This window comes from Heloderma suspectum, chromosome 1, assembly GCF_057233095.1.
Source record: "Heloderma suspectum isolate Gila_16-S chromosome 1, 16-S_ref, whole genome shotgun sequence".
In the NCBI taxonomy this organism is placed as follows: domain Eukaryota; kingdom Metazoa; phylum Chordata; class Lepidosauria; order Squamata; family Helodermatidae; genus Heloderma; species Heloderma suspectum.
Window position 1 is genome coordinate 320,322,544 of NC_139458.1, and position 16,881 is coordinate 320,339,424.

Below are 16,881 nucleotides of genomic sequence, written 5' to 3' on the forward strand. Positions count from 1 at the left end.
CTTCTGCTCTGGTTTTCAATAGAAGCTAAATAGACTGACTTGTCCAGCAGCAAGAACACTCTGATCAAGAAAGAATGTAAAGGCTGGTCAGCGAATTGGAAGAAAGCTAGAATAATCAATACAGAGATGGCTCAGCTCCATGAAACAATGCACGCTTTCTGTTTTAATATCCATCACTGGAAGAGGCAGGATATAATTGTGAAAGAGCAGATTTAATTGGCCTCAACTCGATACCTTTACTCTCCCTTCAATATTCATTTTCCAGCTACAGATCAGAACTAAATGATCAGCCCCATGGCATCATTTTGCTCACTCTTAGGTTGGCTTTCCTATTTGTTAGTCTTCTTTGGTCTTAATCGGCATTCCTTATCACTTCCTCTCTAAATTTCACTCAGGCTCCTTTTCTAGGTCCAAACTCCCCTGAAATACTAACATACTTCCCTCAGAAATGCAGAGAGAGCTGTTAGCTGGCAAAGAAAGCCACTTGGGAATTCTGGGCCAGATACAGGCTGTCTTCTTTTGCATCCCATCCCGCTGGAGAAATGAAACACTACTTACTCAGAAGTATTCTAACATAAAAGAGAACTGTTTTTGGTAAAGATAACAAAGAGTCTTGTGGCACCTTAAAGGCAAACAGATATATTCTCTCATAAGCTTTCGTGGACACTGTCCATTTCATCAGAATAGATGTGTTCATCTTTAAAGTGCCACAAGTCTCTTTGTTGTTTTTGCTGCAACAGACTAACACGGCCACCCCTCTGGAAATTCAGTAAACATGTTGTTGGTCTCGAGTGAGGGGCACTGGGAAGTTAAACTTAAAAGGGTCATCACCTCTTGTTCTGTAATCCTGGCATGTCAGGGCCAAATTAGCTGGCTGAAAAAGCAAGGATTTCAGGTGCTAGCCGGGAATATCAATCATCATCCAGGGTTTCAGACTAAATTACGCACCTGCACCAGAGAATCATTTAACTCACCGGAAGACATGGCTAAGGTTAATGGAGTAATCACTTGTCTCTCACCTCTGGAATCTTCCTGCTAATCCAGTTTAGATATGAAGGCTGAACAACTGCAGGGAAATGAGTAATTTAAAGGTGTAATTGAGCTGAATTGTGTGATGGCCTTAATCAAGCATCAGACCTTTTGTATGTTTCCCTGTGAAGCTGACTGAATTATAAGCAGCAGGTTAGCGGGTGCTTCAGTATGGAAAATTTAGTACCCGTACACCTTTTAATCCACAGCACAGTTCTCAAGCCCTGTCATGCTGCACAGAATGCCAGAATTCTGTCGGGTTGCTCTCAGAAGAACATAAGAAGCTGTTGCCTGCCTCCTAGCTGAGCTGAGCAGAGCAGAGCAGGGGAAGCTGCTCCAGCTGGTCTAGGGGGTATAGAAGCAAGCAAGCTCCCAGAGAGCGAGTGACCAGAGCAAGCGAATGGGGAGAGGAACAGGAGCTGGCCAGGGGAGTTCGGCAGGGGAGGTCAAGGGGGAGGCCCCTAACATTTTTTAAAAAAAATATTTTTCTTGGAACACACACTTCCATACCAGTGGGACTCTGTTTTTAACCTCCAGTGAACAGATGACAAATCACAGGCTATCCCAGTACAGTCAGAAAGCTAGAAACAAAAAAGGAATGGAGACTATGGAAGGACAAGACTCTCCAGTGGTGGTGACCTGCAAGGTCTGTGCAATGTTTGTTTTCTTGCCTGAGATCAACATGGCATACGTGCAAGTTGATCACGCTGCTGGAAGAAAAAGTAAGAGGACTGGAGTGGCAAGTGGTGACCTTCCAGGGAAGAAGAGAACATGAAGAGTTCTTGGACAGAACGGTGGAACTACAGCAGCAAAGTGAAGAACAGAAGCTAGAACAGCAACAGCAAGCTGAGGCAGAAGAGGAAAATGCTGAGGTGAGGAAAAATGAAGTAGAGGATACTCCTTGGAAAAGGGTGACAGTTAGGAGCAGAAGAACTAGAAGCCACCCTACACCAGTGGAAGCAGTGGAACTATGGAACCATTTCCAGGTACTTGAGGATGAGACTGGAGGACAGCCTGCAGAAGAAGAATTATAGGGGAACCCTCATGAGAGCGAGCAAGAGGCTGAAAGTCAGTCAAGCAGAGGCAATGAAACCAAGGCCTACAACAAGAAGAAGAGAAGAGCAGTAGTAGTGGGAGACTCCTTGATGTATGGGATCGAAACCCAAGTATGTCACAAAGACCCATGGACTCGTCAGGTATGCTGTCTTCTGGGAGGATGGATTAGAGATGTGACTGAAGGGTTGCCTACACTCATAAAGCCCACTGACAGGTATCCCTTTCTTCTGGGAACAAATGATACTGCCAAGTGGAGCTACAAAGAAATCACATCAGACTTTGAAGCTTTGGGAAGGAAACTCAAGAACTTTGGGGCCCAGATATTTTATTTATTTATTCATTCATTCATTCATTTCATTTCTATACCGCCCAATAGCCGAAGCTCTCTAGTTAGAGATAGTTTTCTCATCCATCCTTCCAGTAGTTAGAAGAGGGATAGAAAGGGAAATAAAGCACAAGAGGAGAAATGGAACCGAGCAAACAAGAACACTTCAGATATAATGTACGTGCTGGAAAAATACACAAGATGCTGTTGCCTGAGAAATCCTGAATCACAGGAAAGACAGCATGAAAGAGAGGGCAATACAGGTGAATGACTGGCTATGAAGGTGGTGCCCATGCAAGAGATTTGGGACTCCTTCACATCGGGCTTTTATCCTGCAATTGAGATTGCTCCTTCATGGAAGTTTGCAGGCTGTTTACATGACACAGTGACCCTGCTGTGACCCTCCTGCACTAAATGCCCTTTGTTCCATTTTTAAATAGATCTCAGATAATGAGCTAGCAAATTACCCTGGTTGTGTTCTGTTTCAGTTTCCACCCTCAAAAGAGTTAAAGCGGGAAGAAGAGGAGGGAGATCAATGAAAGATAATGGAAGACTCAGATAGGAGGAGAAGGGGAGTGGAAGGGGAGGGGGGAAAGGGAGCACGTGTAAAGGGAGGTAGATGTGATCCTGCATTTAAAATGGAAGCAGAAAGCCCTATTTTAAATGCAGGATTTTAGGCTGGTGTAGAAATGCCCTTGGATTCTGGGACCACGGGCTATACTTCCTGGAAGATGGACTGTTGGCAAGAGACGGGTTGCACCTCACAAAGGCTGGGAAGAATGTGTTTGGCCACAGCATGAAGAACTTTATCAGGAGGGCTTTAAACTGAATCCTATGGGAAGGGAGACATAAAGTTGGGGATAACAGTGGACAAAGACTCATGCACCGCAACGGAGCGAACAGCTCTAATAGCACCCAATAATAGTCTTCAGAAACATGTAGGGAGAAGGCCAGATTACAAAGCACAAGGTCTTCGATGTCTATTCCAACCTAACTATTCTATGATTCTATGATTCACACAGCACATAGTTAAACTATGGAATTTGCTACCACAGGATGTAGTGATGGCCACCAATTTGGATGGCTTTAAAAGGGGGTTGGGCAAATTCCTGGAGGAAAAGACTATCAGTGGCTACTAGCCCTGATAGCTATTCTATTCACTCCCCGATGTTATTTAACATCTATATGAAGCCACTGGAGGCTATCATTAGGAGGTTTGGGGTGCAGTGTCACCAATATGTGGATGACATGCAACTCTACCTCTCATTTAAATCCTCGCCAAGGTTGGCTGCAGAAACCCTGTTCGTGGTTTCTGGAGTTGGTGAGTGGCTGGATGGAAAGGACTAAGCTGAAACTGAACCCCGACAATACCAAAGTACTTTTTGTGGGAGACAAGGGCAGGTTGGGGGATGTTGAGCTGGTGTTTAATGGGGTGTGGCTACCCCTGAAGGACCAGGTCCGCAGTCTGGGGGCCATCTTAGACTCTCAGCTGTCCATGGAGGCTCAGGTGTCAGCCCTGAGCCGGGCAGCAGTGAACCAACTCCATCTGATACAGCAGCAGCGCCTCTATCGCCCTAACCATCTGCTCCCATCAGTAGTTCATGCCCTGTTCTCCTCTTGCCTAGACCACTGTAATGCGCTTTATATGAGGTTACCCTTGCAGATGGTTCGGAAGTTGCAGCTGGTGCAGAACACGGCAGCCCACCTGATTAAAGGCAGCCATCGGCGAGATCACATCACTCCAGTGCTGAAGGAGTTGCACTGGTTACCAGTTGTTTTCCGGGCCCAATTCAAGGTGTTGGTATTGACCTTTAAAACCCTATATGGTTCCGGCCCAGTCTATCTTAAGGAGTGCATCCAACAACACCAGGGATGCCACTCTACGAGATCAGCCTCAGTGAGCCTTCTGTCTGTCCCATCAGCCAGGACAGCTAGACTGGTGAGGACTAGGGACAGGTCCTTTTCTGTAGTGGCCCCCAGTGACCTCCGCCATGCCCCTTCTTTGACGAGCTTCCACTGGGCTTTAAAAAACTGGCTGTTCAGGCAGGCATTTGGGGTGGGTTGGAGTTTTTTAGAGCAGTGTTGTTTTGTTATGTTGTTTTGTTCAGCTGATTATGTAAATCTGTTATATTTCATGTTATTAGTATTGTACGCCAGCTAGAGTGGCCAGCTGGTAGCTGGCCAGATGGGCAGCTAATAAATCTAATAAATAAATAAACCTCCTCCCACAAAGAGGCATTAATCACTTCGCTTCACCATGGCAACAGTCCCATCTTGGCTGATTTAATCAGGCAAGAAGGGCAAGAATTGAATGCAGAGGTGGTGGCCTTCCACATCCTCAAGATACACTGTTCACACAATTGCCAACCAGATGCCCATGGGAAGCCCACAAGCAGGACATGAGCGCAATAGGACCCCTCCTTCTCATGTTCCCCAGCAACTGGCATATACAGGCATAACGCCTCCAATACTGGAGGTAAAATTTAGCAATTATTACTAGTAGCCACTGATAACATTATCCTCCATGAATCTGTCTACTCCCCTTTTGTATCCTTCCAAAATGGCAGTCATTACTACACCTTGAGGTAGCAAATTCCTTAACTGTGTGCTGTGTGAAGAAGTACTTCCTTCTATCTGTCCTCAATCATCCACCATTCAGCTGACAGACATTCTGTACTGGAAGGGCCTACAAATGTGCCCAGACAAGAGTACTTTTCCCTTTAGCAAAGGTAATACTGACACAGGGTGTTTGGGTTGACACAGCATATAGCAAGAGGAGCCACGTAATTTGTAGCTGCAAGAAGACAAGTGCTGTGGCACCTCAGAGACCCATGGGTTTATTACAGCCTGTGCAATTGCTGTCCCATTGACCCAAATGCAGCACATCAGCCCTGTATTGTGGCCTGCCAGGAGCTTCACAATCTCTCTGTTTTCTCAGCCAAGCAGTTAGCAGACCAGGAAGTTTATCAAGGACCTGGTGCATCGCCGTACTCTCCTGGTGGGTGTCACTTGGCTTGGTGCATCACGAGGTATGCAGGCCTGGTTTATTCACCTGAAGATTAAATTTGGATAATCTCATTCCATCATGGACAACTTCCTACATACATGTTTTCTGAAGAGTTCCACGTGGGGTCCTAAAGCATGAGGGTCAGCATCCTTTACGAACCAAACCACGTCATCCACAGTCCAGGTCAAAGGATTCTTGCTTGTGGGCCGAGTGACATCCTGTCTTTCTGGCGAAGGACTTGAGGCTATTGGTGTGAAAAGAACCAAACAAAATCTGCATTACCAATCAGCACTCTGATTAAGTTGTTTCCATAGCAATGTTCCAGCCATTACTTGAAGAACCAGAATACTTGTCATCCGTTTAACTTGTGCCATGTTCACAGTAGCAGTGCTTCTAGATGAGGCTTTTATCCCAATATCACCCTACCTCATTCATGGAATTTTAGGGAGGGGGTGCCCAGATGACAACATCTTCCACCTGTAACCATCTCATGTTTTCCCACTGTTTGTTCTGTCTTTTTTCTTACCAGGGAAAATCCATTAAGGAAAAAAGAGAATAGCTGCAGTGTCTCTTGACTGTTCATGCTTAGGACCCCTTGGAAATGCCCTAAGTTTAACCCATGTAGTTTACATTATTAGTATGTGTTCATTTGTGAACTGTTCACATGAGGGAACAGTTGAAGTGAGGAAGGTAGTATGTGAATGTGAATATGTGCTGTATCTAGGCTTAGTGAATTAACTGTGTACCCTAAAGTATAGCCCAACCTCCACTCTTCCCCTTTCCCACTTTCCCCTTGCCCTAGGAGAAACCGTACTGCAGGGCTGTGTTTCAGGTTCCCTGCTAGGGAGGTGTGTATAACACTGTTTAATACATTTGTTATGTTATGTTACTAACACCTGTGTGGAGCCTGAATGAGTAATCCAGATTCAACAGGCATCACAGAGTAGAGGGCTTTTGTCCTCTTCCTAGATGCTTCTGATACAATGACACAGGACTGCTCTATTCTTTAGCTAGGTTAATGCTTGCACAGAGATGTTCAGGGTGACACAGCATATAGTAAAAGAAGCCACAAGAGTTTGTAGCAGCAAGAAGACGAGTGCTGAGGCATCTCAGTGACAGAGAGTATGGTGCCTTGCACAGTAAGAAACAGAGCTGGAAAGAGCTCTGGGGAATCCACACATGACTTATTTTAATGTCATCTTCTGAGAGAGCGGGGAAGAACCACCAGTGGGAAATGCATCTCTCTGGCCTCCAAGCAGGGAGCAGTAATGTTTAAATTAGCTCAGACCATTGATTTTCCTGTGTTACTGTCCATTCCTATTCATGTTTTCTTGGAATTGTCCCACTAAGTTCAATGGGACTTACGTCCAAATAAGTATCTATGACAGACAGAGGCTAAGGGATGGGAGGAGGGAAAGCCGAGAGGAAGTCGGCAATTTTGAATCTGGCTGCTTAACAGAAGCCATGCCCCTCATCTGGTGAACCAGGTTGTAAAAATATAAAGGCCCCAGTCTCCTGCTGGGGGAAGGAAAAATATGCCAGTTGCCATACTCTTAATGGAATAACCCCTGCTATCATAATGAGAGGCAACTGAGATAGTGGCACAAGAGAACACCATCTTTGCATCTGGAATTAAAAGCACGAAGATGCTAAACAAACAAAAGAAAGTTAGCTAGCTAGCAAATTAGAAGGGCAAAGTAGGGCTTTAGCTAACTGTTTCTTTCAGTGTACCGAGACTACAGGCTGCTTCACACATGATATTCCTTCCTAGAGGAGAATAGGGAAAAACAACAACACCTGGGTGTGAGGTTGCATAGGATAAGTCTGTTTTGCTTGTTTATGTACGTCTGGAAGCTGAAGCGACAGCCACATCCAGATTCATGCCATCACGGAGAAGGAGGCATTTCCTGGATTTTCTACAAATGATGGGGTACCTGTGTGCACCCTTCTCCTGACATTGATATTTGGTCTGTGAAGGAAAACAAATGTTCCATGTGGGCAGCCCTAACTCCCTCTGCAATGAAAGGATGTTTTGCTGCTTGGTATCCTCCTAATCACTGGCTTTTACGAAGCAGTGTCCCCAAAGAACACCTATTTGGAGAGCTACTAAAACTGCACTAAGATGAATGTTGCACATGTGACCTTTTAGTGGCATCAAGGCTGAGATGATTTAAGGTCACATCAGCCCCCTTCAACATTAAATTGAGGCAATAAAGCACATTGGGAAGAAAATGCATTTATGTTTTTATTTTTAATCTCTGTAGAATTATACATCTCAGCTGCTATGGCTATGCCCTGTTCCCCTCCCGAACTCTACCTCCTTTGTTTGCTCTTGTCCTCTTTCAAAGTGCTACATTATGTTAGCATAAATGGTATCTGCTTGGTTTTTACTTGCATCTCTGGTATGTCTGTTTATGTGCACACGTGCACATACAGAAGGGAAGGCGGATGAGCTCAGAGAAGGTGACATAATGTGAAAAAAGGTATAGTTTATTTGACATGTTTTACTTTATCACGCCTTGCTATCATATGAATAAGCAGCTCTTGGAAACAGCAAAAGCAATTTGCACAGGAACTTCCCAATTTTTGGCATAGCGCGCAGCTAGACATGCAGGAAGCAGTAACAAAAAGGTGGGGGAGGGATGGCATCTTTAGGAGTTTCTACTCTGTTTACTTCATATGTTAGCCCTGTACTTTCTGTGATTAGCTATGTGGATTATCAGGGGCTCAGCAGATCAGCGTAGGTGCATACAGCTTATAAGGATCAGGGGGAAAGGCTCCAGCTCAGTGGTAGAGCATATGCCAGGGGTGCACAACCTTTTCAGCCATTAGGGCCACATCGGGTGTCTGCCGGGGTGCCAGGGGCCATGCATGTGTGTGCATGGGCACACATGCTCACATACATACACGTACACATGCACATACACACACACACACACTCATTCACACTCAGACATACAGATACACTCATATATGCTTACCTTCATACTTTCATCCATATCCCCCCATACACACACATGCAGACACTATCCCCCCGCCCTCTACAGGCACATATTCTCCCCCCTCACTCCCCAAACAGGGCTTTCCCTTGCTGGTGCTAGTGCTAGCAAGTGCTAGCAAGGGAAACAGTTCCCTTGTCTTCAATCTCTTTTGAGAGATCAAAGGTAAGGGATGGATGTGTTTCCCTTGTTAGCGCTTGCACTGGCAAGGGAAATTCCAGGCTTTCCCTAGCTAACACTAGCTCTAGCAAGGGAAATTGTTTCCTTATCTCCGATCTCTCCAGAGGGCTGAGGGCTGCATGTGACCTGTGGCTATGCACCCCTGACATACACATAGTAAGTATAAGCTGTTAGGTTCAATCTCCATCATTTCCAAGTAGGGCTGAGAGAGACTCCTCTCTGAAATTCTGAACAGCCACTGCCAGTCAGTGTCAATAATGCTGAGCTAGATGGACCAGTGGTCTTACTCAGTATAAAGCAGCTTCCTATGTTCCTTGATGCAGTGAAACACCCAATCTGAGCCATTTTGGGAATAAAAGAGAGAGAGAGAGAGAGAGAGAGAGAGATTAGGCATGCCAGATTCATAGGGATGGACAAATCTTTCAATTTCAATTTCTCTCCGTTTCTTATTTTTCCAATCTTAAGTTCAGTTCATACTGAACTTTGAGCATTTCTTTAAGTTTGCTTGAAAATTCATATGCATTTTGGTGCATTTCTCCTAATGCACGAATTTTTGCACACATTTTTGCCAAGTATACACATTTTTGCAAGCAAATTTCCTAATATAATGCATTTTTAACACTATTTCCATAAATATATGTGCTTTTGTGTGGACGTTCCCTGTTAAATGTCTTTTTTTAAAAAAAAATGGAGAAATCCATTGCAAAATTCAGAGAAGTGCAGATTTCGAAGGATAACTGAGTTTCGGTTCACATAATAGTTCAAAAGTGTGAAATTAGGTAAGTTTGCATTAAAATGCAGACTGAACAAATTTCTCCTCTATCCTCTATTTCTCCTATGCCAGAGGCACTGAGCAATTGAAACACAGAATAGTTTTAAAAAATGGAAGCCAAGAAACTCAAAGGTACTGATGCAAGAGGATTCAGGAACACCATAGAAGCATCTAAAAATAAATAAAATGCATGTAATGAATCATAATATTCATTAGATATTTAAAGTTAAAAATGACCAAATTTCATGAAACTTGATATAAGGTTCATGTCTGGAGTGTCTGGATAAAAAACCGGTTTGATTTTAACAGTTACAATTTGACACTTAAGTGTTGCGAGGGTGAATTTGATCATCAAAGGGTCTAACAAAGTTACCCAACTTCCTACAACCACAACTTCTCCCACAAACTTCCTTAGGTGCTTCTGGGCAGAAATGCTCACATGTTGCTCCAGTTGTTTATTACGGCGCAGTAGTGCAGTTGTGGGACATGAGCAGTTGGTGGGATGGGAAATGACGCTTGTGTACAAAAGCCCAAACATTTAAATTAGGGATCCTTATATTTTTCATTAGTAATAATGTAAGAAGACCTTCCTATTTTGTCACAGTTCTGGTGGCAGTTTGGAGGTAGTAGCAGAAGTTAGAAGATATGCAGAGCTTCTTTCTACTGATTCAGCCCATTAGTACATCTGGCTTAGGAGCACTGACTATTCTGATTTACAAAGAGTCTCCAAAATCTCAGGTACAGGTCTTTCCCAGGCTTGCTACCTAAGATTATTTTCCTGGAAATGCTGGGAGTTATATCCAACTCGCAAGTTCTAGTTTTGAACTACGGATCCTCCTATAATTGTGACTGTTTAGATTTTTGATTGGATTTTAATTCAGTTTCAAGGGAATATAAATTCACATAAATCATGGAGAGATACAGTAACTGGTGCACTTTCTCCTCTGGCTGTAGGGGTTTGAAATCTCTACTATTCTCAACCTCCCCTACACACAGGATTCACGGTGTGTAGATTGTTGTGAGCATAAAGTAACTGGAATTAGTTTAATGAAGGGTTTGTATACAATGATGTTCCCCCACAGTAAAATGTATGAAGCTGGGCTAGTGTACATTGGCTGAACATCTGTCTCAATAGTGCCTAATAATCATGTTGCCTGTGAAACAGTACTATTTTTGCTACAATAACGGAGACTAAACTCAAACAAGTTATATTTTTGAATGTACAAAGAATGGACTGCAGGATGTTGCAGTGCTATAGATGTGCAAATATGGGCTGATGGGCCTTTGTATTTGGGGCTGATGTAAAATATAAAAGTATAATTACAGCCTGAAGAGATCTCTGCACTAGGAGTAAAGGAGTGGCCACAAATCCTCTTGTTAGAAAGCCATAAATGGTGCTCACGTGGAGTCAAATAGTTCTCTAGGATTCTAGCAGAACAAATGCCCTACTCAACAGCTAAAAGGCCATCTGGAATTTGTGTCATTAAGCTATAAAAAAAGAGCAACAATGTAAAAGAAATTCCACTATATGATCCTTAGTAATACTAAATATATCTGAAGGCCTATTCCAGATGTTAACAGGTGGGTAAGGGGAAGAGAAAGCTATAAAGTGCCATGCCTCAAAACTGATAAACTACCCAGTCTTCTAATCAGCTCAATTTTGCTAGCATCAGCATTCAAGTGGTGTTTTATTTCCTACAGCCATTACACTATAGGTTGGCAATATTAGGATGTTGGGACTATTGTCGATAGGTGGGTTGTCTGCCTCCACTGAACTTAGGAACAGCTGGTCAAATTCCACTTTATTTTTCATATATAAATATATACTATAGCCCATGGGGGAGAGAGTCTTTCAGAGTCATAAGAATCTATAGGAGAGCATCTTTTGGCCCCCAAGATTGTGTTAAATTACAGCTTCCTGAAATGCCACAATGGAAATGGAAGCAGGTGACTAATGAAGATACCTTTCAGAAGCATAAAAAAAAATTCAGATGCAAAAAAGAACTGCACATGAGTAGAGGTAATCACTAATATTATTGTAAATCAAACATTTACTTATAACCTACTTTTCTAAATAGTCATAGTGGTGAGCAATATAATAATGCAAACATGTAATCTAAGCCCACAATTAAATACAGTATTTTCTTCCAAAGCTTCAGGGACAAGGTAGAATTAAAACCCTCAGCCATCTATTGATTATTATTTCTGGAATGCTTATAAAGAGGACCAACTTTACACCCCTTCTATATTCCTGCAGGAATGGGTTAAGACAGAACACAGTACTTGAGCATTTCTAAGTATAAGAGCCAACACAAATAAGCCCCTGCTCTGTTCCTTATTGAACTCATGCAAAAAATGGGTCTCTAAGCAGGGCCTTCCCAGACAATTTTAATTAGTGGGAATTGTACAGATGTCAGATATGTTGGACACACACCATAAAGGGCTTAGCAAATTAAAACCAGCACCATGAATTCGGTTCAGAAGCTAAATGGTAGTCACTAGAGCTGTTGCAAAATTGGTTGACTCCTCAGTTCTTCTTATCCAGTTTATGTGGTTAGGGTTTTTTTCTGGAGGAGCCCTACCTGTATATAAATCCTGCAATTTATGCATCTGAAATTATTCACACCAGGGATTAAATACATTAATAACAATCTCATCTCTCACATGTCAAAGGTATCCTAGGGCATTGTGTCATCAGAATTAATCAAGATGATAAAGAATGCTCAGATTACAAAGGGAGAGGAGTGTTTGGTACCAATAATTATCCTTAAAGATCATAATTTAGGTAAAATCCAATTTCCTGGCTTTGGCAGGTGGCAAGAAAAAATGTAAATGAACTGTTGAGTGCTTAGAAACTCAGGAAGCATTTCAGAGGGAAAGTGAACCTATTTAACTGTTCTTAACTTAAACACAGCATGTGGAAGGCCTGGTAGCATCTGGTACTGTTAAAGGTTTAGGTAAAACACTAGCAGATTTATATAACAGTGCTGGCCAGCTGAATGCACTGAAGTTCAGTCACTCAGCTCATTCCATCTCAAGACTTGACAGAACAACTGAAGCAAAAGAAAGCATTTCCCCAGTGATGTCATTTGCCTTTCTGTAAGGAACTAGTCAATGGGGTTTTTTTTCTTAGTGACTGTTTTGGGACTACACACCTAGAATGAATGGGCAGGTCTCTACCGTCTATGAACATCCTTATATTAAGGCTACTTGGAAGCAAGTTCCACTTAACGTGAACACAAGTCCCACTGAACTCAGTGGGGCTTACATCTGAGTAAACATGCATATGATCATGCTGTAAGGGATCAGTGGCCACTTTCCACAACAGGATAACCCTAATTTAGCCCATTTTCATTTATTATTTCATTAATTAATTATTTATTAAGACATTTTTAAACCACCCTTCATCCTTCCGGATACCAGGATGGTATACAAATACAAATAAAATGTTACATAATGCAATAAAAACACTAAGGAGCAAAGGAGATAGCTCAGGTGGCAGCAGAAAGGAATCTAAAGGTCTTTGGATCTGCATTGGGTTCAATAGTTTAACATGGAAGAGAAGGAGGAACTGAGTTGGATGGAAGGAGTCTACTAGTTTATCAGAGGTGGAAAGGAGACATGCGACATTAGAAACTGGGGATGGGATTAGTCATATCGGATGTGGTGTGGGTAGGACAAATTGAAAGCCCAGAAGAAAAGGGTTAATAGAAGACAGCTAAGATCTGTTGTTATTACCTATTCCCAGGTAATTACCTACAGTCGATTGTGGAAGATTTAGTTTATCCTTATGTTCAACGCGCCAGTGTCTATTGACCAAACAATGTCAGATTAGATTAGCTGTCCTGCTCAATAAGCTGTGCAATTTTCTCTTGCAGAAGAAAACTGGTTTTGTGAAATTCCATTCAACTCAGGTTTCCAGTTGCCTGTGCTTTTTTTTTTTTTTTTTATCATAGTGGGGTCTTAAACATAATTTTCATTTTAATTCTAGACCACACAATATTTAAAAAGGTAAAGGTGCCCCAACCAGTCGTGTCCGACTCTAGGGTGCGGTGCTCATCCCCGTTTCTAAGCCGAAGAGCCAGCGCTGTCCGAAGATGCTTCCGTGGTCATGTGGCCGGCATGACTGAACACCGAGGTGCACGGAACGCTGTTACCTTTCCCGCCGAAGCGGTACCTATTTATCTACTTGCAATTTCTTTTCGAACTGCTAGGTTGGCAGGAGCTGGGACTGAAGCTGGGAGCTCACTCCGTCACGCAGCACTCAGGTCTCGAATTGCTGTCCTGCCGACCTTCCAGTCTCCAGTTCAGCATCGTAACCACTAAGCCACCGCGGCCCCTTACACAATATTTAAGGGTGTACAAATCTCCTTAAACCTTGTTGCTCAGTTTAATAACAGCTTTCCCATGAAGATTAAGAGGAGATTCTGGCATGGATCTACCACACTTTGGAGTTTGCTCCCAAATCATAATCTTGATCCCATGTGCTCCCAAGGCAGCAGGAAGCTAGAACACAGGACCGAGCCATACATCCTAACAAAAAGTACCATCAGAATTCCAGTATTCTAGGAGAGAGTTTTAGGATAACGCTTCTACAAATATATAGGAAAATGAAATTGTAATTGCATTATTACATCCACAATAATGCGCATCTCCATCCATGATCTGTATCACAAATCATGTAGAAAATATATATGATAAGAGCTAGATCTGGGTGCAAATTTTGCTGCATAGTGCTGGTAAGCAATGGAACAGCCAGGGCTGTATGGCAGGACAAGTTGTAGCAGTCTGGTTGAATTGGCAAGGGGAATGCAGTGGAAGACCTTCAACTGGCCCCAGTGAGGGCATCACACAGCTAAATTTGACCAACTGCACAGCACCATAGTGATGTGGATCCTGATTTGCTGAGATTATGAAGCACTTTCAAGAAAAAAAATCATGCCTAAGTAGAAGTAGGTAGGGAACAGTGGTAATGAAAAAGTGTAATCAAAAATGCAAGGAATAGTATCTTTGGTTTTTGTTTTCTTGCAAAGATCTCCCTTCCCATGGGAACTTTCGCCATAAAAACTGAACCTCACAGATATTTGGCACAGCACCACAGTGAATAAGACTCTTGTACCAAAATTCAAACATTGCTGCTGCTAAATTAGGTGGTTTTTGCTTTTATTCTGCAACAATTTTAAAACAGTTTCTTGTGGCTTGAGAGCATTTTAGAGCTGCTTCCTCAAAGTGTGCATTATTCTTCCCTACTCAGATGATTCATTGGATTACATTTAAAACTGATGATACCCTGAAAACTCAAAGATTTTGGTTCAAATCCTTGTGATTATATACAGCCCTAAATCAATTGTGAATACTGACTTATCCTAATGAGAGACTTCCTAGCAAATTCATCAGTCCTTGCCAAGAATGATCAAGGATGTCCCTTTCCTTCTGCTTCCCAGCTCAGAGCAACAAGTTCAGCAAAGAATAACGGAAAGGGCAGAATGAGAGATTTCCCCCTACCGCGTCTCCACCAATACTTCAGCTGTGACTTGCTATGTTAAGGTAAGGCGAACTCTGCTGCTGTTGTGTTGTGGTCCCAAGGGGAGCCCACAGGGCTCAGTACTGTTAGAAAAAGGAGACTCCATAACCATTGGCGTCTCAAGTTACGTAAGAGCCCGAGTGGCGGGAAAATATAGGCGGAGCAAAAAGGGAATCATACTGACGCACTCATGACTAACGGCTTGGTAAGCTGATAGTGACTGTTTATTGGATATTAACTTAGTGAGCCGATGTACTAACTGTTTCATTGGTTACTGGTGAGAACAATAGAAGCGATATGATATAAAAGGCTTTTGCACACGTGTCTCGGGGTCCAGACTGCTCTGCACCCGTTTTGCAAAACGTTCAATAAAATAGTGTTGGATCCACTGCTGCCTGCCTGGCATTCTTTTCTTCTAAACCGAAAGCAAGGACTTTTTATCTAACAGTACAGCACACCATGCCAGATATCACAGCACCAAGGAGAGTTTTCTGGTGAGCAACTTGATCCAACAAACTCCGAGACCATACTGAAGCTTCCCATGACTGGGCTGCCAGAGTCCCCTTTCAGTCTCCACCCCTTCTTGTAAAGTAGACAGCCTCCCGCCTGGGCCCTAGCCCTCTGTCTCTCTTCAAGAGCTCATGCTGGGCACACTGCCATCATCGGCACACTGACTCCATGGATTGTGGAGCTCTGGCGGTGGGTGTGCTGGCCTGTCGCTGGTTCCTCATCCTCTGCGTCTGTGTCCAGGTCACTGCTGGGCTCTGGGACATGACACCTGCTGCTGGGCTCTTCCTACTCTTAAGTTTCTTGCACATGCTCCTTTTGGGTAGAATGAATGCACATGGGAGTGGGGACCTGTTGTGGCAGCAGACTCTACTCCTAAGCTGTGCATATCCTAAAGCAAGTGTACTAATGTAAGCTCTCTTCAGATGTTTACATGAATCCATGTAGGTCAGCCTTCCCCAATCTGCTACCCTGCAGATGTTTTGGACTACAATTCCCAGAACTCCTGACCATTAGCCATGATGGCTGGAGCTGATGGGAGTTGAAGTCCAAAACATCTGGACGGCACCAGGTTGAGGAAGGCTGATTTAGAACAAGGGCAAAGAAGCCTTCCATGATGTTGCTTCCCCCACTCCCCCGCCAGGATGCTTGTCCTACCCAGACATTGCATTTGTGAGGGAATTGAAAAAAAACTTGCTCAGGCTGCGTAGTGAAGGAGCCTTAAACCTTGGCTGAGCTTTCTGGGAGAACACAGGTTTTTGCCACTTTCCTAATGACACTCACTGTAACTAAGCACCTCATGCACAAATTCATTACAAGCCAGGCCCTGTGCTTTCCTTAGGACTAAATCAAGGGCTGATTCTCAAGGAAGTGTTCCAGGGAGGAGGTGAGGGGAATGTTATTTTAGATACTTAATCATTGCACCCTGCTCCAAGGACACATTTATTTCATTAAAACTAAACAACATGGGAACCAGTGAAAAACAGTAACACTTGGGAGGACTTAAAAAAAAATCTCATATAAATTGTGAGGAAGGCTGCTGTGTTCATTAACACCACTGCTTAGCTGAGGTTTACTTTGATGAATTTTACTTTGCTTATGCCACATGTAATTCCATCAGATTTAAGGAGAAAAAAGGGCTAATAAATAGTGAAATAACAAAAAGATATCTGTGTTCAGCATAGGAAGTGAAATGTAATACTGTAATAATAATTTTGTGTAATACTATTTCAGAAATCCAAGATGAGGGGATTTAAAAATATATATAGTTATGTGATTGGAAAGATGGGGATCCTATCCAGAAAGTCCACTGGGTCATAAACTAAATAAAGCAATTGTCTCTAGTTCTGGCTGTCTATTTGCTACTGGGCCAGGTTTAAGGTTTTAGCACTAGTGTACAAAGCCCTAAACTACTTGAGACCAGGATACCTGAGCGAGCGCCTTCTCCCTTACCAACCTGCCCAATCACTGAGGTCATCGGAG

At 43.1% G+C, this 16,881-nt stretch overlaps 1 protein-coding gene across 1 annotated transcript in view; it reads right to left on the reverse strand.

The window, feature by feature from the left end:
• The window catches only part of SCML4 (Scm polycomb group protein like 4), a 65,647-nt gene that overhangs the window by 5,470 nt on the left and 43,296 nt on the right, over positions 1-16,881 (reverse strand). The window contains exon 6 of the mRNA XM_084827221.1: positions 5,516-5,661. Coding sequence (XP_084683347.1) covers positions 5,516-5,661 — 146 coding nt within the window. The remainder of the gene's footprint in view (positions 1-5,515; positions 5,662-16,881) is intronic.